Here is a 27,771-nt window from a genome sequence, read left to right on the forward strand (position 1 = left end):
TTCTCTGATCATCCTGTCTTTGAATACTTTCAATGACAAGGCCCACATTAACTTACAAGGAAATGCATCCCATTGTTAAATAGCTCCAGCTGTTAAAAAATAATTTTAAAAATTTTTAATAAAGTAATCTATCCCCATTGTAGGGCTCAAACTCATGACCCCAAGATCAAGAGTCCCAGACAGCAAGCCAGGCACCCTGTTAAAAAATAATTTATGCTAAATGGAAACTTCCCTTTTGTATATCTTCCAGTCATTAGTCCTAGTTCTATTTCTAAAGTTCCACTGTTTAACAACGATATCTACAATCACATGTGACTACTAGAAATTCAAAATGTATCTAGTTCAAATTGAGATGTGCTTCAAGTGTAAAATGTAAACCAGTTTTTGAAGACATGAAAAAAAAGATGCCAAGTATCTCAAAATTTTATACTGATATGTCAAAATAATCATTTTAGATGAATCAACTTCAATAAAATGTTAAAATCTTCCATAGAAGAGGTCTAAATGAAGCAAATGTAGTAAGTAAATATGGATGGCTGCTACACAGAAGTGCACAGTCCAATTTTCTTACTTTCCTGCATGTCTGAAAATTTTCACAACAGAACAAGGTAGAACTAAAATGCAAAAAACAACAACACAGAAAATAACCGGCACAAGATTAACATGTCCAAAGGTCTTTGTTTGTTCCATAAAGAAAATGGACATAAAGATTAACTTTCAATTTGACAGAACACAATGCAATAAGGAAAACAGACAAAATTATTAACTTTCAATTTGACAGAAAACAAATGCAATAAATGTTTGATTCAACTTCCAGAAGAATTAAAATAGAGTATCTAACTTCTAAGCCAGGTAAAGAAAAAAGGGACAACAGTCAACAATAACAGCAAGAAAGGGAAAGGAAAGCAAAGGAAAAAAAAAAAAAAACAGGGAAAAAAACCAAACAGAAGAAGGCAAGAATAAGTAGATATCATGACAGTTTTTATTCATTTAATAATTATTCAAATATTTTAGTGTCTACTACAAAGTCCTCAAAATATGGTTCACGACTCTTCCAGGGGTCGTATGTGGTTCAAACCATTATCTTAATAGCATCAAGACATTATCTGCCTTTTTCATTATGGTGATATTTACAATGAAGTTACAAAAGCAAGGGAGAGTAAAATTGCTGGCAACCAAAGATCTATCAAGACAGTGATACTATTAGTAGTAGTACGGTATTCTTTACCAACATACACTCAATTTTTTTAAGTCAGCTTCACTTAAGAATGTCCTTCCGAAGATTAAAAAAGTAATTTTTATTAAATTCAATCTTTGCATGTATATAGCTTTTCATATTCTACGTAAAGAAATAGGAGGAGCACCCAGCTCGCTCAGCTGGCAGAGCATGTGACTCTTTTTTTTTTTAAATATTTTATTTATTTATTTAACAGAGAGAGAGATCACAAGTAGGCAGAGAGGCAGGCAGAGAAAGAGGGAGAAACAGGCTCCCCACTGAGCAGAGAGCCCAATGCGGGGCTCGATCCCAGGACCCCGAGATCATGACCCAAGCCGAAGGCAGAGGCTTAAACCACTGAGCCACCCAGGTGGCCCCAGCATGTGACTCTTGATCTCAGTCAGGGTCATGAGTTCAAGGCCTGCCTGGGGTATAGAGTTTACTTAAAAAACAAAAACTCAACAAAAAAAAAAAAAGGAAATACACATAGAGCATTTCTGCTATATATTAAAAACAATGGCTGATTTAAGGGAAAATCCTTATATATTTGAGTTGCAAGCTAAACTAGGCATTTTTTTCATAGAACACTGTTTTCATTTAAAAAAACAGTAATAAGGGCACCTGGGTGCCTCAGTGGGTTAAGCCTCTGCCTTCAGCTCAGGTCATGATCTCAAGGTCCTGGGATGGAGCCCTGCATTGGGCTCTCTGCTTAGCGGGGAGCCTGCTTCCCCCCTCTCTCTGTCTGCCTCTCTCTCTGCCTACTTGTGATCTGTCAAATGGATAAATAAAATCTTTAAAAATTTTTTTTAAATAAATAAATAAATATACCAATAACTAACTGATAAACCTTAGTTACCTAGATTTGGTTATCTGGCAGACGTGGTTATTTGGGTCTCAAAAATGAACAAAAGGAGTTTATCACTTTATGGAAAAACAATTAAATTTGAGCTTTTAAGCAAGACTTAGAATTTGGAAATTTTATCTGCGACAATAAGCTTCACAACTTTCCAATATTAAAAGGATTTTTCTAATGAGATCACTGGTGATATTAAAAAATGCAAATTTTTTATACCATACAACAAAATGTGTTAACATTCAAGAATCCACATGATTCAATGACTTCATATTTACCAAATGATGAATTTTCCAAATCATGCATAAGTAAAAAATTCATCTAGTTATTATGGAATACAGGAATGTGATTAATATGGCTTCAGATATACATTTAAACTAATCTTTTAAAAACCACCACTTGTCAAACTTTGGTGTAGTATCAAAGCATATCCACAATTACCTGATAAAGCTATTAAAATAAACTCTTCCTCTCTTCCAATTGCATAGCTATGTGAGGCTGGATTTTCTTCACATACTTCAACTAAGACAACATACACAAAAGACTGATTGCAGGAGATGAGAATCCGGGTATCTTCTATTAAGCTCAATACTGAAGAGATTTGCCAAACTGTACAACAATGCCACTCGTCCAGTTTTGTTTGCTTCAGAAAACACAGCTGATTTCTTTTTTTTTTTTTTAAGATTTTATTTATTTATTTGACAGACAGAGATCACAAGTAGGCAGAGAGGTAGGCAGAGAGAGAGGAGGAAGCAGGCTCCCCACCAAGCAGAGAGCCCGATGCGGAGCTGGATCCCAGGACCGTGAGATCATGACCTGAGCTGAAGGCAGAGGCTCTAACCCACTGAGCCACCCAGGCGCCCCCACAATTGATTTCTATACAAATATCTTATTCATGTTAATATGTACTGAGTTTATTGGGGTTTTTTAAATAAATTAAATAGAACTTTAAAATTTAATTAAAACATGGGGCGCCTGGGTGGCTCAGTCGGGTTAAGCGTCTGCCTTCGGCTCAGATCATGATCCCATGTCATGAGATGGAGTCCCACATCCAGCTCCCTGCTCGGTGGGAAACCTGCTTCTCCTTTTCCCTCTGCCTGCTGCTCCCCCTACCTGTTCTCTCTTTCTCTCTGTCAAATAAAATAAAATCTTTAGAAAAAAAATTAAAGAAATCAGTAAAATTTCACTAAAATAGATGTTAACAGATGTAACCCACAAAAATAAAATCAATTTGGGATCCTCAATAATTTTTAAGAGTGTAAAGGAGTGATGAGACCAAAAGTTAAGATTAGTCAAGTTATGCAAGGCACTAAGGAAATACAGTATCTCTAAAAATCTGAGGGGAACTATTAGGTTATTTTCCAAGTATATAAGGATGTGAAAAGTACACAGCCATAGATTCATTTACCCTTTTATAAGGATAAGAAACTATTAATTTGGTACATATACTAAGAGCAGTGGCTCTCTAAAATTTTGGTAACATTAAATCATGGCCCCTTTCTTCTATATGAACACTTTCCTTTTTTTAATTAACATATATTATTTGTTTCAGGGGTCCAGGTCTGTAAATTTATCAGTCTTACACAATATACAGTATGAACACTTTCCTTAAAGTTAGTCTCCTCTAGAGAAACCTGGGTGGCTCAGTCGGTTGAGCTTCCAACTTTTGGTTTCAGCTCAGGTCAAGATCTCAGGCGCCGGAGATCAAGCCTCATGTCAGGCCCCCCCCCCCTCTTCTCTCTCTCCCTGTCTAAAAATAAATAAATCTTAAGGGGAAAAAAAATAAAAGCTAGTGTCTCCTTTATAAAAAAACAATGAATTTCGTAAAAGAACTCAACTAATTTGGGGAATTGTCCCAAAAAAGAAGTTGTGTTCTTAAAGCAAAATCCAACAGGAAGATTCCTTTAGATTTGTTTTCCTACTGATAAAGTTCATAATATTTTAATGTTAACATCTGAAATTTATTGTATCATTCTATTTATACAGCTTGCAAAGTGCTAATTTTCTTAAGAACACTCTATCACACTAAAGCTTAATTTCAATAAATATGCAATATTTAATCTCATTAATAACTGAAAAAAGCCAATTAAAACAATTTTATGCTTTTCATTTACTCTACTAGCAAAAAATTAATTTTAAGGACTGTTCTCAGATCAGTGAAAGCACAAGAAAAACCAGCACTTCTTATATAAAAAAGTGGGAATAAAGTTGGTAGGATCTTTTTGAATTTGCAAGTATTTAATATCCCCCTCTTGCATAACTCTGTATCACATCACCCACCTAATTTTTTTCCTCTTAGCACTCATCACTCTTAAAAATCTAAAGATTAAAAATTCTTATTTTAAATAATTATCTACCCCATTACTGTATAGGATTCATAATAGCAGGAGCCGTGTTCATGACTGTATCTGAGCTTAGGACATCTATCATAGAGTAAGTGTTCAAAAAAAGTCTGATAAGTAATTGACAGTCCTAGAAGTATTATTTTTTAAAAAGTAAACACAAACAAACACTTCTGGAAACAACTTATTTGTCCATCAAACCCAGAATGATTATATACACTATGGTACTTCATTCAGTGGAATACCAAGAAGTTTTTAACAATAATATGACAGATCTACAAGTAACTAGAATGGAAAGATCTGAGGCACATTAAATGAAAAAAAATAAGCAGTCAAATACACCCATATCATATTTTTGTGTTGAGAGGAAAAAGACATACACAGAATTACAGAAAAACTATGGAAATATAATACCTAATTAGCCAGTAGTCAATTCTAGGGAAAAGTAGTAGCATTTGGAAAGAGATTGAGAGTGGTCAAGGGTAACTTCAGCTCTATTTGTATAATTTAAATCTTCAAATCATACATTACATACTCATTCAAATTGCTTACATAACTATGCATTTTTTTTTTTTCCCAAATTGATTTCTAAGAGAAATCAACATGTCGTTCAGGGTCCAGTCCTGTGTCTTACCAAGAGGAAATCTACTATAGAGAATCCATTACCAAAAAAAGAGGAAAATGAGGCAACTCACAGATTACCAACAGCAGAGAGCTTCTGTGACTTCTTTAACTAACAGGGTAGTAAAACAAAATAGTTATCACCAGATCAAAGAAGCTTGGGATGGTGTTAGAACTACAGTGGGATGTCTTCAGTGGTAAACTGGACCATGGAAGAAGGGGTCACTAATACGACAGAGAACTGCTGCTGGAGTTGGCTCAAAAAAAGGAGTAGAGAAATTCGCTGGCTTCTTTCCTCATCTCATCAACCAATCTTCCGTTAGCACCTACTATTGCCAAATCCAGAAAGCAGGCTGGTCTAGCCAAATAATCATGTTGTACATTTTAAACTCACATAATGTTATTTATCAATGATATCTCAATAAAGTTGGGGGATGGGGGCAACAACAAACACATTGTAGAAAGCAAAGGAGCCTAGGAAATGTAATCCCTTGCAACACAGAACAGAGCAGGGAAAAGGCAGGATAAATTTGACAGCAACTGGCTGACTAGCACAGTCAAGTTATCAAATGTGTGCCCTACTTCCTATATTCTATGGCAGCAGATGATACACATGGTGGCTCAATATCTATTTTAAGTCTTATTTAAGAATTAAGAGAACCTGATCTGAGGGAAGTGGAGGAGGAATTAGAGGTACAAAATGCAGTAACAGGGGGGAAAAAAAGTAAATGATTAGAAACACTGTTATTTCCTAGAGGAGCAAATATACCAAAAGTCAGTCACATGTATAGATTATACAAAATTTCATTATATCAAATCTCTCTATACCTGGGAGGAATTTCTGGAAATATGAGACATAGTAAGTTTTGAAAAACAAAAGTTCAACTTAGAAACCAAGAATTTAAACTTAAACTTATGTTTACCAATATGCACTTTGAGGGTCTTCCTCTAAAACCATTTTAGGGGTTCCTGAGTGGCTCAGTCAGCTAAATGTCTGCCGTTGGCTCAGATTATGATCCCAAAGTCCTGGGATCGAGCCCCACATCAGGCTCCCTGCTCAGTGGGGAGTCTTCTCTCTCTCCCTCTGCCATTCCCCCTTGCTCATCCTCTAATAAAAATCTTAAAAATAACACTTTTAAAACTCAAAAAAAAAATCTTAAAAATAAACAAAACCATTTTAAACAAATATACTTAAAACTTGCATCTTTCAAAAAGAACAAAACAAGGGGGCCTGCATGGCTCAGTTGGTTGAGCGACTGCCTTCGGCTCAGGTCATGATCCCGGACTTCCAGGATCTGATCCTGCATTGGGCTCCCAGCTCCTTGGGGATTCTGCTTCTCCCTCTGACCTTCTCCTCTCTCATGCTCTCTCTCACTCATTCTCTCACAAATAAATAAATAAAATCTTCAAAAAAAAAAAAAGAACAAAACAAAGATCTAGGTTAGGAACTAAAAAAGAAGAGCTGCTTGATAAAAATGCCAATATGGAAAGAAAAGCTTAATTCCATTTAAGCATTCTACTGATCTTAGACTAGGAATTGGTAAACTTTTTCTGCAAAGGACCAGATGGTAAATATTTTAGGCTCCGGAGACCATGTAGTCTGTGTCACTACTACTCAACTCTGTGAAAGCAGCCACAGTTCACATGTAAATGAACAGATGTGACTCTGTTCCAATACATCTTTATGGACATTAAAATTTGAATTTCATGCAAGCTTCACATGACACAAAATATTCTTCCTTGATTTTTTCCAACTTTTTAAAAATGTAAAAGTCATTCTCAGCTCACAGGACATATAAAAACAAGCAGTGAGCCAAATCTAGCCAATGGATCATAGCTGCTGATCTCTGGTCTCAAATAACGTCATGGAGCTCTACATTTGAAGATTAGGTTTGGGTCGCCTCTGTCCAAATGGCTATGGTGTTAAACTATTTTAAACTATTAAACAAGGGCTAATCTATTCAAATTTTTATTCCAATCTATCAGCAACAGACGAGTTTTTAACACGGTTGTCAGACTTCAAAAAATTATACAGTCTCTAATGCAAAGAATCTATGTAAATACATTTAACCTACACAAAACCAAACCAGGACACTTGAGAGTCTGTCATGGTATTCTTTTTTTTTTTTAAGGATTTTATTTATTTGAGAGAGAGAGCACGCGCACAGGCAGGGGTAAAGGCAGAGGGAGGGGAAGAAACAGACCTCCCCTACTCCACCCAAGCTGAACAGGGAGCCCAGTGAGGGGCTCAATCCCAGACCCTGGGATCATGACCTGAGCCAAAGATAGCCGCTTAACCAACTGAGCCACCCAGGTGCCCCTCTATCACCGTATTCATTCAAACAAAGCTAATATAAGAAAAACCTTGGCCCTAACATACATGCACTCCATTGCTTTGGCTCACATCTGTGACAAAAGAGTAACCAACTATTAGCTCACAAGTTCTGGTAAGGGATGTCAGTGCTATTATTTGTTTACAAGATTGCAAAAGCATATGATCTACCTTTCATTTTAGAATAAAATAATAAAATCTAGGCAATATAATCTGAATGCCTCTGATAACCAAATCTCAAAGTCTCCAATACAGAAATACAATTGCCCAAAGAATTCCAAGTTCATCCACTCTTCTACTAATCTTTAACCAATATAGGCTATTAGAAAGTTTGTATTTTTACAGTGCAGCTTCAATCCCTTGTAGAATTGTTCCTTCTGAATCTTATTTCAATATTTCCCTAGACTTTGCCCAAAAGGATGTTACAAGAAATTGCTGGGCAAAACCTAATATCATATTTACTATAAAAAGGATTGCAAAGGGCACCTGGGTGGCTCAGTCGTTAAGCATCTGCCTTCAGCTCAGGTCATGATCATAGGGTCCTGGGATCAAGCCCCTCATCAGGCTCCCCGTTCAGCACAAAGCCTGCTTCTCCCTCTTCCACTTCCACTGTTTGTGTTCCCTCTCTCACAGTCTATCTCTCTAATACATACATAAAATCTTTTTTTTTTTCTTTTGAGGGTAGATAGCTCTTTTTTATTTAAAAAATTATTGACTATTGACTACTTGCTGGGTTGTTTTTTTTTTTCGTATTTTCTGACACTTTTTTTCTTTCTTTATTACACATCCAGTGCTCCATGCAATACATGCCCTCCTTAATGCCTACCATGAGGCTCACCCAACCCCCAAACCTCCTTCCCTCCAAAACCCTCAGTTCGTTTCTCAGAGTCCAGTCTCTCATGGTTTATCTTAAATAAAATCTTTTAAAAGGGTGAAAAAAAAAAAAAAGGACTGCAGAAATTTTCATCTAGTATATCATCTATCACCTTTTATATGAGAACCTATGGAAGAAATTTCTCGGGCCCAGTGCCATCTATGAACTCTTTTCTCAAGAGACTTATGTGTCTTTTACCTTATAGATAATACATATACTATACTCTGGTATAAAATTCTCTTTTATTTAGCTATAAAACCAGGCCTTCACAGTTCAGCTCTGGTAACTGTGTAAAGGCTATGGCACACATTTGTATGTACTTCTATAATCAGCGCCAAGTCACTGAATTTTTTTTCCCTCAAATTTTCTTTTGAAAAAAAAAAAAAAAAAAAAAATCCTCACAAATTGTGCTTAGGTAAACTAGCTCGAAGTGAGACCTAACTGTTCAACAGCGTAAGACACTATCACACACACGTAGACAGACATTCATCAACAGGAAAAAAAAAAAGCAAAACTACCTCAAACAGCTGCAGTTTGTTCTTTGTGTGGCTTCAACAAAATCCCAGGATGCTACTTTATCAGGTATCTCTTCTTCAGACAGACCACCTGATGAAGCTGAATATTTCCTCCTAAGATTTGAAATTATAAAATTCTTTAGAAATCATAAGGTTTTCTATAACCATGAATTAAGCATTAAAATTGAAGTTCAAAAGTCAGATTTTTAAAGTCATACAAATGACTCTATACTTTAAATATCTAAGTGCAAATAACTACCAACATGCAATATTTTAAACTTGAAAATGAAAACACGTACTTGTTCTGTGCTCTGTTCATATTGCATTCTTGCCAAACTCTATCCACCACATGATTTGCTAATTTTCTGGGTATTTTCCCACCATGGTGGTTAGTACTATCAGAGTTGAAGCCATCAGACACTGAAGAAAATTTGACCCACTTCTGGGCAGACTGAGGATCAACTGAAAACAAACAAAAAAGAATAGGCTATAGGAGAATAAAAGTACATTTAAAGTAACATTATTTGGGTCTGGGCTTGGGTTTTTTTCTTGTTAATTTGTTATGCAGTGTACTCCACAGCTATCTGATTTGTCTCCAAATGTTTTGAAGCAAAAAGCATGTTACCTTACTTAAAATATAGAAAGCATGGGTGCCTGGGTGGCTCAGTGGGTTAAAGGCTCTGCCTTCAGATCAGGTCATGATCCCAGGGTCCTGGGATCAAGCCCTGCAATGGGGCTCCCTGCTCAGCGGGGAACCTACTTCCCCCACCCTCTCTGCCTGCCTCTCTGCCTTCTTGTGATCTGTGTCAAATAAATGAATAAAATCTTAAAAAAAAAAAAATACAGAAAGCAAAAAATCCAAACAGAGGATGTAAACTTGGTGGTAGTGTTTTATCAATGCTGATTTCCTGACTTTGAGGATTAAATGGTAGTTATACAGGAGAGTGTTCTTAAATTTGGGAAAAACACTGAGTCAGTGGGCATAATGGGGCATTGTGCCTGCAGCTTGTTCTCAAATGGTTCAGAAAAAGACCAATGATAATAAATGTATACATCTAGAGAGGGTGATGGAACCAATGCTAACAGTTTGGAAACTGGATGAGGGAGTTATTTGTATTATAAATGGAAACTCTTCAGTAAGTCTGAAACTATTTCAAAATAATTATTTTTAAGTGCTGACATATTCAAAACAACAGATTTATAACTGATGTTAATGAAACAGATTAATACAATACCTGTTTGGACTTCCTCAGGAGATGTAGGTGGTGTAAGAGTAACTGAAGATATAGCAGGATCTCTTGTGGAAGCAGGCACTTGGTGGACACCCAAGCAAGAAGCTGAACAGTGAGAGGATCCCACAGAGCTAGGAGTAGGAATGTCTGACTGAGGGACTAGAACAAAACATGCTGGGTAGATCATTCGGACACCAGCTGAAAGGAAAAAATAATGGATAGGAAAATAAATTACCACTGTGACTATAGTGGAATTAGTTTCACTCAAAAGTACTGTAATGGAAAAGTTTATATGATTATATTTGTTTAATTAAATAAACTTAATGTATTTTTTTTAAAGATTTTATTTATTTCTTTGACAGACATCACAAGTAGGCAGAGAGGCAGGCAGAGAGAAAGGAAGGGAAGCAGGCTCCCTGCTGAGCAGAGAGCCTGATGCGGAGCTCGATCCCAGGACCTTGGGATCATGACCTGAGCCAAAGGCAGGGGCTTTAATCCACCAAGCCACCCAGGCGCCCCTTTAATGTATTTTTTATAAATATATGCTCGTTTTGGCATAAGGTTTTTTGGAAGAAACTACGAGAAGCTGTTAATACCTTTAATGGTTACCTTCAGTGAGAGACTGAGAAGCAAGCAGCTTTCTCTTTCTATTTTTGGATTTTCTAACCATGAGTGTATATTACTTTTAAATCTTTATTTGTAAAGCTGACAAACTACAACGTATATTTTTAAATTTTTTTTAAGTTTAACAAAAGTAATCTGGACACTAGAATTAAGGACCATTTTCTGCTTTCTTCTTTATACGTCTTTTTAAGAAAGCTTAATATATGTTTGTGTTTTGTTTCTGGTTTTGTCACAACTACCCTGGTAGTAATGCATTTATTAAAATTCAATACTAGTATTCTTTTTATTTAAAAAAAAAGTGAATAAAGCAATCTTCGTATATATAACATTGCCACATGATTCCATTAAACACTGCTGCAGATTCTAATCCTAATTATCTGCTCAATTATACATTCCCCACACTTCCCCCATCTTTCTAATATGGAGAATACCTATTCACTCCATTGTTAGGCTTGCCTGTGTGACCTGCATGTGATATAAACCAGATCCCAACAGGAGCTTTAAATGTGCTTGCAAGATCAGTCCAGCCTCTCTTATTCCTGTCCTTTCCCTAAATATGCACATGTCCCAAATATAGTTTACCTTGTTAATCTGGGTCCCTGAATGAGAAGACCCAAAGAGAAGAGCCAATATGAGAAGAGCTGACCCGGGCAGAGCAGAACAAAGCTATGAGTTCTTAAGTGTATCTTCTATCTTCTAAAAGTTATCAGAGGCAAGTTTTACCAAATGTTAAAATACTACACAACACTGGTGGTCAACTTTCCGGCTTCCAAATGTTACTCATTCACAGTTATCTTCTTCCCATCTTTAGCATGCTTACCTCTAGGTGAAATATACTTCCTTGCCCCATGACTTCGGCATGACAAAGTGACTAATTCTGTCTAATGCAGTGTAAGCAGATGTAACATACATTATATCCTAGCAGAAGCTTTAAATACATTTACATAGTTACACTCAGTACTTATTATTCCTCTGGTCTTTAAAAACAGCATGTCCCTGAGAGTGGGTAATCACTGAACCTAGGTTGTAGAATGACAAGATATGAGGAGCCAAACCACAATCATACTGCAGCCCTTATGTAATGTGAGGAGAAAACAAAGAAATAAATGTTCAATGCTGAAAGGCACTAAGGTATTGGAATTATCATTCAACAAAATCTAACCAACATACAGTCACATACTTTCTCCTTAAATTTAATACTCAAAAGCCATACCAACAAGAACTTCTACTGCAGCTAAAGAATCATCTTCCCAATCCATATCTTCCTGTTTTTCTTCAGACATCTCCTTTAAGCAAGATGAGATAGGATAGAATTGTTTCCATTCACCAATCAATTTTTTGGTAGCTGAATCAGACATCTTGAATGCTTGTCCTGTGAGAGTGCCATTTAGTCCAAATGGGCTTAAGATTACTAGAAACCCAAAAGAGACATCAAGTAAGTAACAAAAGACAAAAAAAAAAAAAAAAAAAAGTACACCAGGTAAGATCACAATGAATAGTTTGACAAGTAATTATGCAATCTAAAAAATAAAAGGAAACTCATATTAACAGTCATTTCAGAGAAAAATTTATTATACTTCACTACTGTGAAGAAAAAGCACAATATTTATTATAAAATCTTGAAATTTTGTTCACCCAAAATATCTCACATGGTTAGAATTTCAACATGAGTTAGGGTGTTACGTATATCCTTCAACTTCTCTTGATTTCCAGTAAGAAAAAACAACTTAAGGAAAAACTGTGTGTGTGCACGTGTCTATAAATCTAAGTACTTTTATTATGCACTGCCATGTAAATTTTTAAAAAGCAAATCCTAGGGTTAGAATTAAAACAAGAACATTCTGTCAGTCAAACCAATCAGCAATTTCATGTAAATATCAAAATCTCCATGTACCAATGTTAAAAATGGTTTACATGACTGGATGCAAAAGATGAGCTTGAAAGCATAAACATATATATCTGCTAAGTACTATTTAAAAGAGCATTTTAAAATATGTTATCATTCATGTACAAGAAATTTTAAAAATAATATTTGTATTAAAAAGCTTATTTCATTGACTTAAAACTCTAACTGGGAAAAAGAAAATAAACTACATCAGAATAATTGCTAGGCGAAAGAACAGGGAAATCTCATTAATACCAAAATTTAAAATTACCAATTGCAATAACAGTTTTCTTGAAACAATGAGAGATCAAATATCTAAGATAGTAAAATAATCTACCTTGAAATGGGCTATTAGACTGTTGAGCAAGAGTGATATGCTCTTCACTAAGAAGGTATACTGGTTGATGTTGGTTAATTTCCACACTGGTACAAACATTGCTATCTCCATGCAAGAAAAAGGTGAAAGAGCAGGACAAGTGTTCACTGATAAAAAAGAAAAAGTTTAATTTTAGTGATGATTAATAGCCAAAATGTAAGTTAACTTGCTTTATTAAAAAGTTATACTACAAAAATACACATCTTTTTAACCCAGAAATTCTACTTCATCATCTGAAAGAAAAAAAAAAAAAATCACAGAAATAAGCAAAGATTTCGTTTTAAGAAATGTTCTTCACAGCACTGTTTATAGTAGAAAAAGCTGCAAATAGAGGAACCAGTAAACAAGTTAGGTACACCCACACATACCCTTATAATATATCCACCAAAATATATAAAAAATCTAGGTATGCAATTGAATTAAGGATGACCTAATGTTTATTTTCCCTTATAATTAAGAAATTAAATACAACTATATTTTCTCATTTTATTATTTCTGAAATTGGGCTACATTCAATCCATCAAGCATTTAACGTACTGTCCTCCTCTCACCCCTAATAGTAAGTTATTTTAAAGCAATGAAGGATCTTACAATTGAAGGCATCCTAGAATCCAAGCTATATGCAAAGCAGAACATCTTATAAAACTTAGATATGGCTGAGAAAATAAAAGTTCCCAGAAGGAAAGCACAAAGAACCTCAGAATAAAATACAGACAGGTCGAATGGCCCAGAAGAGAAGACTATACAAAAAGAAGAATCCACTTTTCTTATTTCCTCTCCACACATTTATTTTAAGAATTTGTCCTGGGGCACTTGGGTGATGCAGTTGGTTAAGCATCTGCTTTGGCTTGGGTCATGATCCCAAGATCCTGGGATTGAGCCCCTTATCGGGCTCCTTGCTTGGTGGGGAGTCTGCTTTTCCTCTGCCTGCCTCTCCCCCTGCTTTGTGCACACGCTGTCTCTCTCTGTGTCAAATAAATAAATAAAATCTTAAGGGAAAAAAAAAAGAATTTGTCTTAAAGAACCAGTTCTTTAAAATAAAATTATTAATAAGCCAAAATACTGTTGTTATCTATCTATAAGCCCTCTTGAATTATTTCTGGACAAGTCAAGGGCACAAAAAAATAAGTTACAGTAAAAGTAACACTATAGCTAACAAAAGTGGGAAAATAAAATGTATGAAAGAGGTGAAGAGTACTGCAGAGCTGAGAATTTCTTCACTTTATATATATCAGGGAGCCAACAGATTGTCTGAAGTTGATAGAAATATTAAGAACTGAAATTTAAGCTATCTCTCAAGTTAAAAAGATAACCAACAGAAAAACTGACAATATTATCACTAATAAACCAAATCTTACCTTTCATGGTAAAGAATCAGTAGATACTGTCTAAAGTTGATAGATCAAGGTCTAGAGGTATAAGCACCTCTGTAATTACGGCAATAACACTCAAAGTAGTAAGCAAAAAAGTTAAATCACAAAGATGGAAAACTAAACCTGGTTACTTCTAGGGAATGGGACTAAAGTAATTAAGCAGGGATCTTTAGGTTTTCAAAATTTGTATTATTCTATACTGCTTTAAGTGTATTATTTTTAAATTTTTAAAAATTATGAATCTTGGGGTGCCTGGGTGGCTCAGTCTTGGTTAAACATCTGCCTTCGGTTCAGGTCATGATCTCAGGATCCTGGGATCAAGCCCTACGTGGGGCTCTCCGCTCAGCAGGGAGTCTCTGTTTCTCCCTCTCAAATAAATGCATATACAATCTTTTATAAAAATTATTATTTAATCAATAATTACTATATCTTTCCCCACCTCAGCAGATTTTGTTGCTTTTATTATTTTTTTTTTAAACACACTTATTGGGGTGCCTGGGTGGCTCAGTGAGTTAAGCCTCTGCCTTCAGCTCAGGTCATGATCTCAGGGTTCCGGGATCAAGCCCCACATCAGGCTCTCTGCTCAGCGGGGAGCCTGCTCCCCCCCCAACCCCCACCTGCCTCTGCCTATTTGTGATCTCTTTCTCTCTCTCCCTCAAATAAAGAAATAAAATCTTTAAAATAAATAAAAATAAAAAAACTTATTTTTGGAATAACTTTAAATTTACAGAAAATTTGCAAAGGTATCATAGACAGTTCCCATATATCTTTTACCCAGTTTCCCCTGAAGTTAAACATCTTACATAACAATGCTACATCTGTCAAACAATTAATTAACACTGGTACATTAATTCCAGTCCTTATTTGTGTTTCACTAGATTTTTCCACTTGACCATTTTTCTGTTTCAGGATCCAATCCAAGATACCAGCCTGCATTTAGCCAACAGATTCTTTCCTTTCAGGTTTACTGAACCATAAATGATAAAGCCAATCGTTTTTAAATACAAAATAAAATTATTTTAATTATTTATTAAATATATTATACTTGTTACTTATCAAAGACCAATCCTATTGGAACAGCTATTGGTTGAGTAATTACAAAGCCTACAGACATTTACTTGGTATAAGAGTAAAATCCAAAATAATCATCAAGAGACTTAACTAGTAACTTTGAGACCTGTCCATCAAAAAGCAGACCATTTCTAATACCCATTTAAAATAAAGACAATTTTATCTTTGCTTTCCAGCAATGGTAAGGCACGCATTACTGTAAAATAGGGGGGGGAAGTACCAAACACATAGGTTAACCTAACTCCAAATGCTTAAAGCAGAACATGTACAAATATTCAAAAGAACTGCATTAAACTTAGTATTATATTCAAATCTAAATGAACTATATACTAAGCCACCAAATGAAAGCAAGTATTATTCCCTTATTCAACAAGTATTTTATGGCTAAGCACATGGCGCTATACTAAATACACACTTAATTACTGTTATGTTTAGTGCTATTTGAAAACCAGGTACAGGATCTATGAGACTGTCTCAACAAGACCTAGATAATGATAACAAACTTTAATTCTTAAGTGGAAAAGAATCAAACTTGGATAACAATACAAAAGTTATCCTTATGTCTCATGGTACATTACATCAGCCTACCCCAGATACCTATTTCTTCTCCAACCTCATCTCTTACTAGTAAGTCTTCCTTTATTACTTTTCCTTTTCAACTGGCCTCTCTGCAGTTCCTTAAACACACCAGACCTTTATACCTACTGTTATTCAATCTGAAACACTCCACATATCCACGTTCACTTTCATTAGGTTTTTTATTCAGATACCTTGTAGATGCTGTTTTTACCAATCACCCTACTTTAAATTGTCCTTAATTCCTATTCTAGGATAGGTTTCCTTTGGCTAAATAATCGTAATCTAAAATTTTAATTTACTTTTTTCTTATAGCTGTCCCAGAATATAAGCTCTGTTGGAGGAGGAATGTGTCTTTTTTTTTTTTTTAAGATTTTATTTATTTATTTGACAGACAGAGATCGCAAGTAGGCAAGGGGGGGTGGGGGGAAGGGGGAGCAGGCTCCCCACTGAGCAGAGAGCCCGATACAGGGCTCGATCCCAGGACTCTGGGATTATGACCTGAGTTGAAGGCAGAGGCCTTAAACCACTGAGCCACCCAGGCACCCCAGAACTGTCTTCTTTATTCAAGGTTGTATCCACAGATTTTTAGAATAGGTTTTTGACACATAGTAGGCATGCACTAAATACTGTAGGATACAATCTGTATCTGAGCAACTTATTTCTAATCAAACATTGCTTTTCTTATCAAGTCTGTATCTATATAGTTGTCCAAAGCTAGAAAAGTGAATCATCCTCAACTCTTTTTTCCTAAACTCCTGATTCTAGTTCTTAAATATCCATGATTCGTCAGTTGTCTTTTTAAGCTCTGAATAACTACTAAAATCTCTAATTTATCTTCTCGCTTTTCATTGCTGACAAGCATCCTTTTAAAAATTAATTCTGATCATGTAACTGGCAGGCTCAAAAATCAATAGCTGCCCAATGCCCTAAGGAAAAAAAAACAAAAAACAAAAAAAACCCCTTAGTACAGCACGTTAGACCCTTTGTTATCTGATCCTTGCTAATCTTTCCAGGCAGAGGTCCTTAGTCCAAGAACTCCTCCCTTTGTTTACTACAAATTCCTCCCCACTTCTTAAGCATTCTTCAACACTCCTTTTTTTTTTCTTTTTAAAGATTTATTTGAAAGAGAGGGAAAGCCCAAGGGAGTGTGAGGAGGGGGCAGAGGGAGAAAGAATCTTTCAAGTTGAAAGATTCTCAGTGGGGAATCCCCACTGAGTGAGAAGCCCTACCCAGACTTGATCTCAGAACTCAGGAGAGCCAAAATCAAAAGTTGGATGCTTAACTGACTCCGCAACCCAGGCACCTCACTTCAACACTCCTTTAAACATTATCTCCGTGCTCCCATAATACTCTATGTTTATCCTAATATTTATCATCACACTATTATTTATTTAACTAATTGAACTCCCCTGCCAAGTTGTAAATTCCTTAATAAAAGGAATTATAACTTTAATATTGGTAGAAAATTGAGTTATTGGTTCCAATTCTTCATCCCCTTCTTTCTCATTTCTTTAACCATGGTAAAAAACACAACATAAAATTTACCATCTTAATCATTTTTAAGTGTATTGTTCAGAAATGTTAAGTATATTCACATTGTTTTGGGTTTTTTTTGTTTTTTTTTTTGTTTTGTTTTTTAAAGATTTATTTATTTATTTGACAGAGAGAGATCACAAGTAGGCAGAGAGGCAGGCAGAGAGAGGGGAAGGAAGCAGGCTCCCTGCTGAACAGAGAGCCCGACGCCGGGCTGGATCCCAGGACCCTGAGATCATGACCTGAGCCGAAGGCAGCAGCTTAACCACTGAGCCACCCAGGCGCCCCTATTCACATTGTTTTGAAATTGTTTTATGAAATTGATTTTTTTAAAGGTTTTATTTATTTATTTGACAGAGAGATCACAAGTAGGCAGAGAGGCAGGCAGAGAGAGAGGGGGAAGCAAGCTCCCCGCCGAGCAAAGAGCCCGACTTGGGGCTCAATCCCAGGACTCTGAGATCATGACCTGGGCTGAAGGCAGAATCCAACTGAGCCACCCAGGAGACCCTTCACATTGTTTTGAAAAAAATCACCACAACTTTTCATATTGCAAATCTGAAATTATACCCATTAAACAACAATTCCTTCTTTCTACTTCTTCCAGCCCCTGGCAATCACCATTATATTTTTCTGTTTCTATGAATTTACCTATTTTAGATCTACCTCATGTAAGTAAAGTCATACAGTTTGTGTCTTTGTGACCGGCTTTTCCCACTGAGCATAATGTCCTCAAGGTTGATTCACCGTGTAGCATGTGACAGGATTTCTCTCCTTTTAAAAGGTGAATAAAAATCCACTATGTACGTAACATAGCTTGCATAACCATTCATCCATCAAAGGACATTTGGGTTGTTTCCACCTCTTAGCTACTGGGAATAGTGCTGCTATGAACATGGGTATGCAAATCTCTTCAAGATCCTGTTTTCCCATAGTCATCAAGACAGTGTGGTACTGGCACAAAAACAGACACACGGATCAATGGAACAGAAGAGAAAACCTACAACTATATAGCCAACTCATCTTCAATGAAGCAGGAAAAAATATCCAACAGAAAACAGACAATCTCTTCAACAAATGGTGTTGAGAAAACTAGACAGCCACATGCAAAAAAAGAAAAGAAACTGGACCACCTTCTTACACCATACACAAAAATAAATTCAAAATGGATGGGAGACCTAAATGTGACACAAGAATCCTTCAAAATTCTAGAGAACACAGGCAGCAACCTCTTTTGACATTGGCTGTAACAACTTCTTACAAGATGCATCTCCAGAGGCAAAGGAAACAAAGGCAAAAATGAACTACTGAGACTTCACCAAGATAAAAGGCTTTTCTTTTTCTCTTTAAGATTTATTTATCTGAGACAGATAAGAGAGACAGAGAAAGAGAGGGTGCAGGATCAGGTGGCAGGGGTAGAAGGAGGGACAGAATCCTTAAGCGGACTCCCTTCTGATGCAGAGCACGAGGCAGAGCTCAATCGCAAGACGAGATCCATGACCTGAGCAATACCAAGAGTCAGTAACTTAACTCACTGAGCCATCCAGGCACCTCAAGATTAAAAAAGACCTTTTGCACAATGAAAGAAATGATCAACAAAACTAAAAGGCAACCTTCAGAATGGGAGAAGATATTCGCAAATGACATCTGACAAAGGGTTAATATTCAAAATCTACGAAGAACTAATCAAACTGAACACCCCCAAAACAAACAATCCAGTTAAGAAATGGGCAGAAAACAAGAACAAACTTTTCCAAAGACGACATCTAGATGGCTAACAGACACAGGAAAAGATGCTCAACATCATTAAACATCAGGGAAATAGAAACAAAACTACAATGGGATGCCACCTCACACCACTCAGAATGGCTAAAATTAATAACACAAGAAACACCAGGTGCTGGGGAGGATGCCGAGAGAGGGGAAGTTTCTTACACTGTTGGTAGGAATGCAAACTGGTATAGCCACTCTGGAAAACAGCATGGAGGTTCCTCAAAAAGTTAAAAATTCAACTATCCTGGGGCACCTGGGTGGCTCAGTGGATTAAAGGCTCTGCCTTCAGCTCAGGTCATGATCTCAGGGTCCTGAGATTGAGTCCCGCATCCGGCTCTCTGCTCAGCGGGGAGCCTGCTTCCCCTCTCTCTGCCTGCCTCTCTGCCTACTTGTCATCTCTCTCTGTCTCTCTCTCTCTCTCTCTCTGTCAAATAAATAAATAAATAAATCTTTAAAAAAAAAAATTCAACTATACTATGACCCAGCAATCATACTCCTAGGTATTTAGCCAAAGGATAAAAAAAAAATACAAAAACTGATTTAAAGGGATACATGCAACCTGATGTTTATAGCAGCATTATCAATAATAACCAATTATGGAAAGAGCCCAAAATCCATCAACTGTGAATGGATAAAGTTGTAGTATACAAACACAATGGAATCTATTACTCAGCCATAAAACTGAATGAAATATTGCCCTCTGCAACAAGGTGGATGGAGCTAGAGTGTATTATGCTAGTAAGTCAGTCAGGGAAAGACAAATACCATACGATTTCGCTCACATGGGGAGTTTAAAAAGCAGAACATATTAAGGGGGTGTGTGGTAGAGAGGCAAACCATAAAACAGACTTAACTACAGAGAACAAACTGAAGGTTGCTGGAGGGGTGGTGAGAAGGAGGATGGGCTAAGTGGATGATGGGTATTAAGGGCACTTGTGATACTGAGTGTTACATGTGATGAAACACTAAAGTATACTTCTGAAAGTATTACACTATATGTTAACTAACTAGAATTTAAATAAAAACTCAAAAAAGAAAACAAACAAAAAAGATCCTTTCAATTCTCTTAGAAGCAGGACTTCTAGATTATATGGTAGTTCTATTTTTAACTTTTTGAGGAACCTCCATAAATGTTTTCCACAGTGGTTTTATCATTTTACAATCCCATCAACAATGAACAAGGGTTCCAATTTCTCTATCCTAATACTTGTTTTCATTTTTTTTGATAGTAGCCGTCCTAACAGATATGACTTGCATTTCTCTGATTAGTGATATTGACCATCTTTTTATATGCTATTGACCATCCCTATATCGTTGAAGAAATCTTTTCAAGTCTTTCACCCAATTTTAAATTGCGTTACTTGACTTTGTTGTTGAGTTGTAGTTCTTTGCACATGTTAGATATTAACCCCTTACCAGATATATAATTTGTAAACATTTTCTTCCACATTAATTTCTGGACCTTCTACTCCATTGGTTTACCTGTCTGTATGCTAGTACCATACTGTTTGATTACTGTAGCTTTGTAATTATGTTTTGCTCACCCTCTCTTCATTAAGGCTCTTAGGTGTAACACTGCAGTTTCTCCCATTAGAGGTGAAATATATTTCCCCAACCTTGACTCAGGCTTCCTTTGTGACTTGCTTTGGCCAAGCAGAAGCTTAAAACATGCTTATACAATCTGGATTGCCTTCCAAAGCTTCTTTCATTGCCACAAGAATCATATGAAATATACCTTTACTCACCTACAGTTTACAATGTGGACTAAACTGGCTAACCCCCAGCTGACCAGCAGATACATTAATGAGAATATATAACTGCTGTGTTAAGCCTCCATGTTTTGGCAGGACTTTGTTACACAATAGTGGCCAATATGGAAAATGGCACAAAAAGGTCTACCATGACAAAAATCTAAGTATGTGGCACTGGTTCGGGGACCTGATGATTGATAGCAAGGAACATAAGACACTAAAAAGTGATGAGGAAATTATTATATTGTGACCCATGTTATATAACGGAGGAACACATCGTAGAACAGTTGCCCAAAGGGGCTCCTGGATGGCTCAGTAGGTTAAGCCTACTGACCTCCAGCTCAGGTCATGATCCCAGAGTCCTGGGATCAAACCCTGCATTGGGTTCCCTGCTCGGCTAGGAGTCTGCTTCTCCCTCTCCTTCTGCCCCTCCCCCCAGCTCATACTCTCTCTAATAAATAAAATCTTTAAAAAAAAAAAAAAAAAAAGAACTGTTGCCTGAAATAATCTAGAAAGCAGAAAATGTGCCTAATGAATTTACAGAGTTGGAAAACAAAGATCAAGTCAAAACGTTATTTGATTATTACCAGTTATATTTGATAGGTACTAAAAAGAAAAAGAGATGAACTAAGAAAAAAACCTGGTTTATAAGCATAATTTAGAGAGAATACAGTCAGCCTATAGGCTAGAAAATAACACTATTTCTCAACAAAGTGATGGTATGGCCTATATATAACAGCTTCAAGGAAAAAAAAACAAATCAAGAGTGTGATTCTAATACCCTTTGTTAAAAATACATGTACCAGCTAAAACATTAGGATTTTCAAATATTACTCCTAAGCCTCCCCTGCATTTTTCTCAAAGAAGGCATCTAAAGTAAACAAGCATATATGCAAAAATTCTGTTACTATATGTGGAAATGTATAGTCATATTTGTACTTATCTTTCTTTGAATGTCCTCTTTTCTGACACAGTTCTTCTGTAATTGTTAAGGTTGAGTAATAGAGCATATAAATATATAATTCCTAAACAGTGCTTTTGTCTTAGCAAACCACTAATGTTTAATTTCTGAGAGGGATATGCCCACTTTTATGTATTGACATAAAACAAGCAGAAATAAATTTTCAAAGCATTTCTTTCTCTGAACAATAAGAAGGTAGTAAATTCTGAAAAAATGCTGGAAAAAAGTTAAGAAAAATTCATATTCAACTGGTTAGAATGACTATGTATTTCTTACCATTACTATGTATTTCTTACCATTACAATGGTAAAAAGCTTTTCAGGAAACTTCAGAAGACAAATATTTCTCAATAAAGGGAAAAATTCTGAGTTTAAAGGGGAATTACTAACTAAAAATACTTATGTCAAAAGAAAACATTTATTAAGAAGTGACTCCAGTAAGAATAACCTATTACACAGAGAAATTATAACTTGGTTTTAGGTATCAAGTATTCTATAAAAATGATTATGAGTGCTGTGTGCTTATTCAGTAACTGAATAATTTTAAAATCTGAATTGCAAATATTTCCAAGAACATTTGCAAGTATAAGCAACCACCTAAAACAGTCTCCTGTTCCTTATCTTTAAAAGACAAAGAGGCTAGGAAACCTGAATCTTACATCTTCATATTTACTGCTTTTAATCAGTGAAGTATAGTTCTTAAAAATACAGTTTCCAACTGTTTCATTTCATATGTAAAATATTAAATGAGAATTAAAAAGGATATTCAAAATAGATTTTTGCCATGACATAAAAAGTAAATAATATGACTAAAAATTTTCATTAAAAGATTATTATAATTTGGAAAATACTTTTTAAAAATACATTACTTACAGTCTAGTAAATATTACTTAGGAAAATAAATATAATCTGGTTATATGAACACCATGGCCCATTAATATGAAGGTCCAAATAGCCTTTCCATATGTCCGATGAGTATTTGACCACAGTTACATTTTTTTTTTTTACTGTATACTGAAATGTCTTTTTTTAATATAATTTTTTTATTATGTTAGTCACCATACAGTACATCACTAGTTTTTGACATAGTGTTCCATGACTCAATCTCTGCATATGACACCCAGTGCTCCATGCAATACGCCCCTCCCTTAACACCTTTCACCCAGCCTACCCATCCCCCCATTCCCCCATTCCCCTCTTCCCTCTAAAACCCTCAGTTTGATTCCCCGAGTCCATAGTCTCTCATGGTTCGTCTCCCATTTTGATTTTCCCTCTTCATTTTTCCCTTCTATCTCCTAATGTCCACCATGCTATTCCTTATGTTCCACAAGTAAGTGCCATCATAACTTTTAAATCAGAAAAATTTGGCTGACATAAGCGAAAAATATGTCTCCAAGGGGTTTTGTAAGAACCCAATTATGCATACAGAAGTTTAATATGTATACTGCTTTAGCAGGGGCCATATCTGATTTATTTTTAGTACTTCTGTTAGGTAGATACAGAAAGATGATATCCCATTTTGCTGTTAGGGAACTCAAGGCACAAAGAAGTTGAAGGGCTTGTCTTAAATCATAAAACTAAAGACAATGCTGACTTAAAACCCTAGTCATCCTGGAGCCCCTGCCTGGCTTGGTTGGTTCAGTGTCTGATTCTTGATTTCAGCACAGGTCAGGATTTCGGGGTCATGAGATCCTGTGTCAGGCTCTACGCTAGGCATCGAGCCTGCTTAAGATTCTCTCCCCACTCCCTCAATCGCCAAACCCTGCTAGAGCATTTTCTCTCTCAAAAACAAAACAAAAACTGTAGTTATCCTAACCAGAATGGATAAAGACAATGGACTTAAACACATATTTCTCCAAAGATATACAAATGACCACCAAGCACATGAAAAGATGCTCAACACTAATCAGTAAGGACATGCAAATCATAACTATGACTTGCCATTTCAACCCATAGGATGGCTATTATTAAATAAAACATTTTAGAAAACAAGTGTTGGTGAAGATGTGGAAATGCTGGAACCCTCCTAGTGGGAATGTAAAATGGTACAGGCTACTATGAAAAAGTACGGCAATTCCTTAAAAAAGAAAATAAAAAATCAAACACAGAATTACTATACGATCCAACAATTCCACTTCTAGATATATTCCCGCAAGAACTAAAAGCAGGGATCTGAAAGAAATTCGCACATCAATATATAAAACAGCATTATTCATAACAAAGAGTGGAAAAACCCAATCGTCTACTGACAGATGAATATATAAACAAGATGTGATATAAAAATACAATGGAATACTATTCACCCTTAAAAAGAAATGAAATTATGGGTCCCCTAGATAGCTCAGTTGCTTAGGTGTCCAACTCTTGATTTCAGCTCAGGTCATGATCTTGGAGTTGTGAGCCCTGTGTCAGGCAGGCTCCATGCCAGGGCTCTGAGCTGGGTGGGGAACCTGCTTGGCATTCTCTTTCCCTCTCCCTCTCTCCCTCCCCATCCCCCAAAAATGAAAAAAAGAAATGAAATTGTGGTGTGTACTATAAAAAGAATGAGAACCTTAGAACATTATGCTAAATGAAATAAGCCAGACACAAAAGGACAAATACTATGTTAACTCCAGTTATATAAAGTAACTAAAACAAATTTAGACACAAGGTAGAATGGTGGTTACCAGCAGTTGAAAGAAAAGGAAAATAAGAAGTTCTTTAATGGACAGATTTTCAATGTGGGATGATGAAAAAAGGTTCTGTATATAGTGGTGACAGCTGAACAAGGTGAATATACTTAATGTCACTGAATATAATGAAAAATGGTATATGATCCCATTAATTTCAATAGTTTCCGAACCTCTTTTTTATCACAATCGCCTGGAGATCTTTTTAAAATTCCAAAGTCTAGGCTCTGCTCCAAAATTTAAAAAAGGGCATCAGTATTTTTGAATCTCAACAGTATTCCACATCCCAACAAGTTTCACTACTGCGTTCATCCATATTTCTGTACCTCTCATAACATTTTTATTTTTTAAATTTATAGTTATTAACTTCAACATTAGGTATTCTGAACATACCTCCATGAACAAGAGACCTTTATTAAAATCCAGAAGAATACCTCATCTGTGAATTTTGGATATAGTTCTGCTCACTGAGTGAACATATTAAACTACACAGTAAAGAATCCTTAGAAAGCAATGATATTCTGGCTTACAGCTTCAAGTGTTCTGCAGGTACTCTTTATTTTCCTGTATTTCCCCAATATAAGAAATTTTTAAGTATTCTGTTTTACTACTTTCTATCACTTTAAAAAGATGTAGGCAGAGGACACCTGGTGGTTCAGTTGGGTAAGCATCAGCCTTTGGCTCAGGTCATCATCCCAGACCCCTGGTCAGAGATTGGGCTTTCTGCTCTGGGGAAGTCTGCTTTTTCCTCCTCCCGTGCCCCTCCCCCCAGTCATGTGTGGGCATGCTTACTCCCTTTCTCTCTCTCAAAAAAATTAATCTTTAAAAAAAAAAAAAAAAAAAAGATGTAGGAAGAGAAGGTACAGATGGTCTACAGGGTCCAAAATCTGTTTCATTTTTCATGCCCTATAATCCTACTCAACATTATTAGCAAGCTATATAACCTTGGATAAGTGACTTAGCTTCTCCGTGCTTTAGATTTACTAACTGTAAAATTAGAGGAGCAAAGTTGTAAGAAATGAGTTAATGTTAAGCCCTAATTCCAGTTCTGCTTAAGCAAAGGTTTCTCACTACCTTCTCCCCTTCAGAAACAAAACTTCCCTATTATTATTCATATCTAAAACCAATAGTTCAAAAGGACAACTTTATAGGAGTCTATAGAAAAATCATGTAAGAAATGATAGTAAGAAAAGCTTAACAGAGAGGAAAAAAAGAAAGAAGTTTTAGCACTTAATTTTTCTCATAAATGTTTCTGGAAAGCATGAGAATGTAGACAACTGATCATGCAAATCTTCATGACTCAAGCATCAGAGAAATTTCATGGGTCATAAGTACTATTATATCATCACTTAAGGTTTCAGAAAATAGGATGCATAATAATCTTGATAAGACATTAACAACAACTAACATAGACAGGCTGCAGAGAGGCAAAAAAAGACAGCAACTATGCCCAACTGGGCAAATAGTGGGTACCTTGACATAAGGTGAAGATTTCCCCTATCTTTTAGAGTCTAGATCACACAAAATTTAGCATACGGGGTACCTGGGTGATTCAAGTCAGTTGGGAGTCTGACTCTTAGTTTCAACTCTGGTGGCGGTTTCAGGGTCATAGGACAAAGCCCCACACTGGGCTCCTCATGGTTATGGAGTCTGCTTAAGATTCTCTCTCTCCCCCCTCCCTCTGACCTTCCCACTGCTTGCACACTCATGCTCTCACTCTCTAAAATAAATGGATGAATAAAATCTTTTAAAATATTAGCATGTAATTCCAAAAGGACCCGAAAACCAGTTAGAAAATCCTTTTTTTTTTTTTAAAGATTTTATTTATTTGACAGAGAAAGAGAGCACGCGCATGAAAGCACAAGCAGGGTGGTGGTGGTGGAGAGGGAGAGCAGGGACCCTGACGCAGAGCTCAATCCCAGGACCCTGAGATCATGACCTGAGCCAAAGGCAGACACTTGATCAACTAAGCTACCCAGATGCCCTGGTTAGAAAACATCTTTTACCAATAAACATTATATCAAGCTCAGTTGGGCTTGAAGCCCTAGAATACGCTGTTAATATAACAGCAAATATATACATGATTACTGAGCACATAAAATGCGGCCAATCCAAATGGAGATGTAGTCTAAATACAGAATATACATTAAACTTAAAAAACTTATTTAAAAAAAGTAAAATATCTCACTAATATTCTTTGCATAATTAATTACATGCTAAAATATTTTAGATACTGAGTTAAATATATTTATCCCAGCTGGGTTTTTGTTTTACCTTTTTTAATGTGCCTACTAGAAGATTTAAAATTACATGTGATTCACATTGTATTTCTACAGGACACTGCTACCTTAGAAGGCAAGGAACAAAAAAATGAGTCCTTAGAGAAAACATAATGATTGCTCTTAGCTTCCCTAGAAGTTCAAGTTTTCAGAGGTATTAAGGGACCCAACCAAAGGAAATTCTAAAGCTATATAAAAATGGTTAATAATATAACCAGAGGAAACTTAAATCTTGTATTGCTCACATTTAATTAAAATATTAGAGATAAAAGAACTGTGTAAAAGCCAAAGGTGTAGTGGAAGATAAACACAGTTCTACGGGTGAAATTTAAAGTATAGTCTTTCATCTAGTGCCTTAAAAAAAAAAAAACAACCTTGACCAACATCTTTAGTAAAGCTCCTAAAGTACTATTTTAATAATAAGGGTAAAGGCTCTGCTGTAAATAACACCATCCAGAAGAACTTTCGGCAATGAAGGAAATACTCTATATCTACATTACCCAGTACAATAGCCACTAGTCCAGGAGAACTTGAAATGTAGCCAATGAAACTAAGAAACTGAATTGTAATTTTATGTCTTTAAGTAATCGAAATTTAAATAGTGGCTACTATCCTGAACAGCACAGTTCTAAAGCATCTTTAAAATAAAAATAAATTTTTTTTTAAAAAGGGTGCCTGGGTGACTCAGTTGTTAAAGCGTCCACCTTCGGCTCGGGCCATAATCCCAGCACCTGGACTGGAGCCCCACCATCAGGCTCCCTCCTTGGCGGAAAGCCTACTTCCCCCTCTCCCTCTCTCCCTGCCTGTGTTCCCTTTCTTGCTGTTTCTCTGTCAAACAAATAAGAGCTTTAAAAACAAAATAAATAGGGGCACTTGGGTGGCTCAGTGGGTTAAGACTCTGCCTTCGGCTCAGGTC

General features: G+C 36.1%; 1 protein-coding gene across 3 annotated transcripts in view; it reads right to left on the reverse strand.

Moving 5' to 3' along the window:
* The window catches only part of MED13 (mediator complex subunit 13), a 104,440-nt gene that overhangs the window by 57,573 nt on the left and 19,096 nt on the right, over positions 1–27,771 (reverse strand). For all 3 annotated transcript variants that reach the window (XM_045986033.1, XM_045986032.1, XM_045986034.1), the window contains exons 4-8: positions 12,832–12,977; positions 11,823–12,020; positions 9,989–10,183; positions 9,053–9,215; positions 8,757–8,867 (exon numbers count right to left, since the gene is read on the reverse strand). In XM_045986033.1, the coding sequence (XP_045841989.1) occupies positions 8,757–8,867; positions 9,053–9,215; positions 9,989–10,183; positions 11,823–12,020; positions 12,832–12,977 (813 nt within the window). The remainder of the gene's footprint in view (positions 1–8,756; positions 8,868–9,052; positions 9,216–9,988; positions 10,184–11,822; positions 12,021–12,831; positions 12,978–27,771) is intronic.

Source organism: Meles meles, chromosome 18 (assembly GCF_922984935.1).
Source record: "Meles meles chromosome 18, mMelMel3.1 paternal haplotype, whole genome shotgun sequence".
In the NCBI taxonomy this organism is placed as follows: domain Eukaryota; kingdom Metazoa; phylum Chordata; class Mammalia; order Carnivora; family Mustelidae; genus Meles; species Meles meles.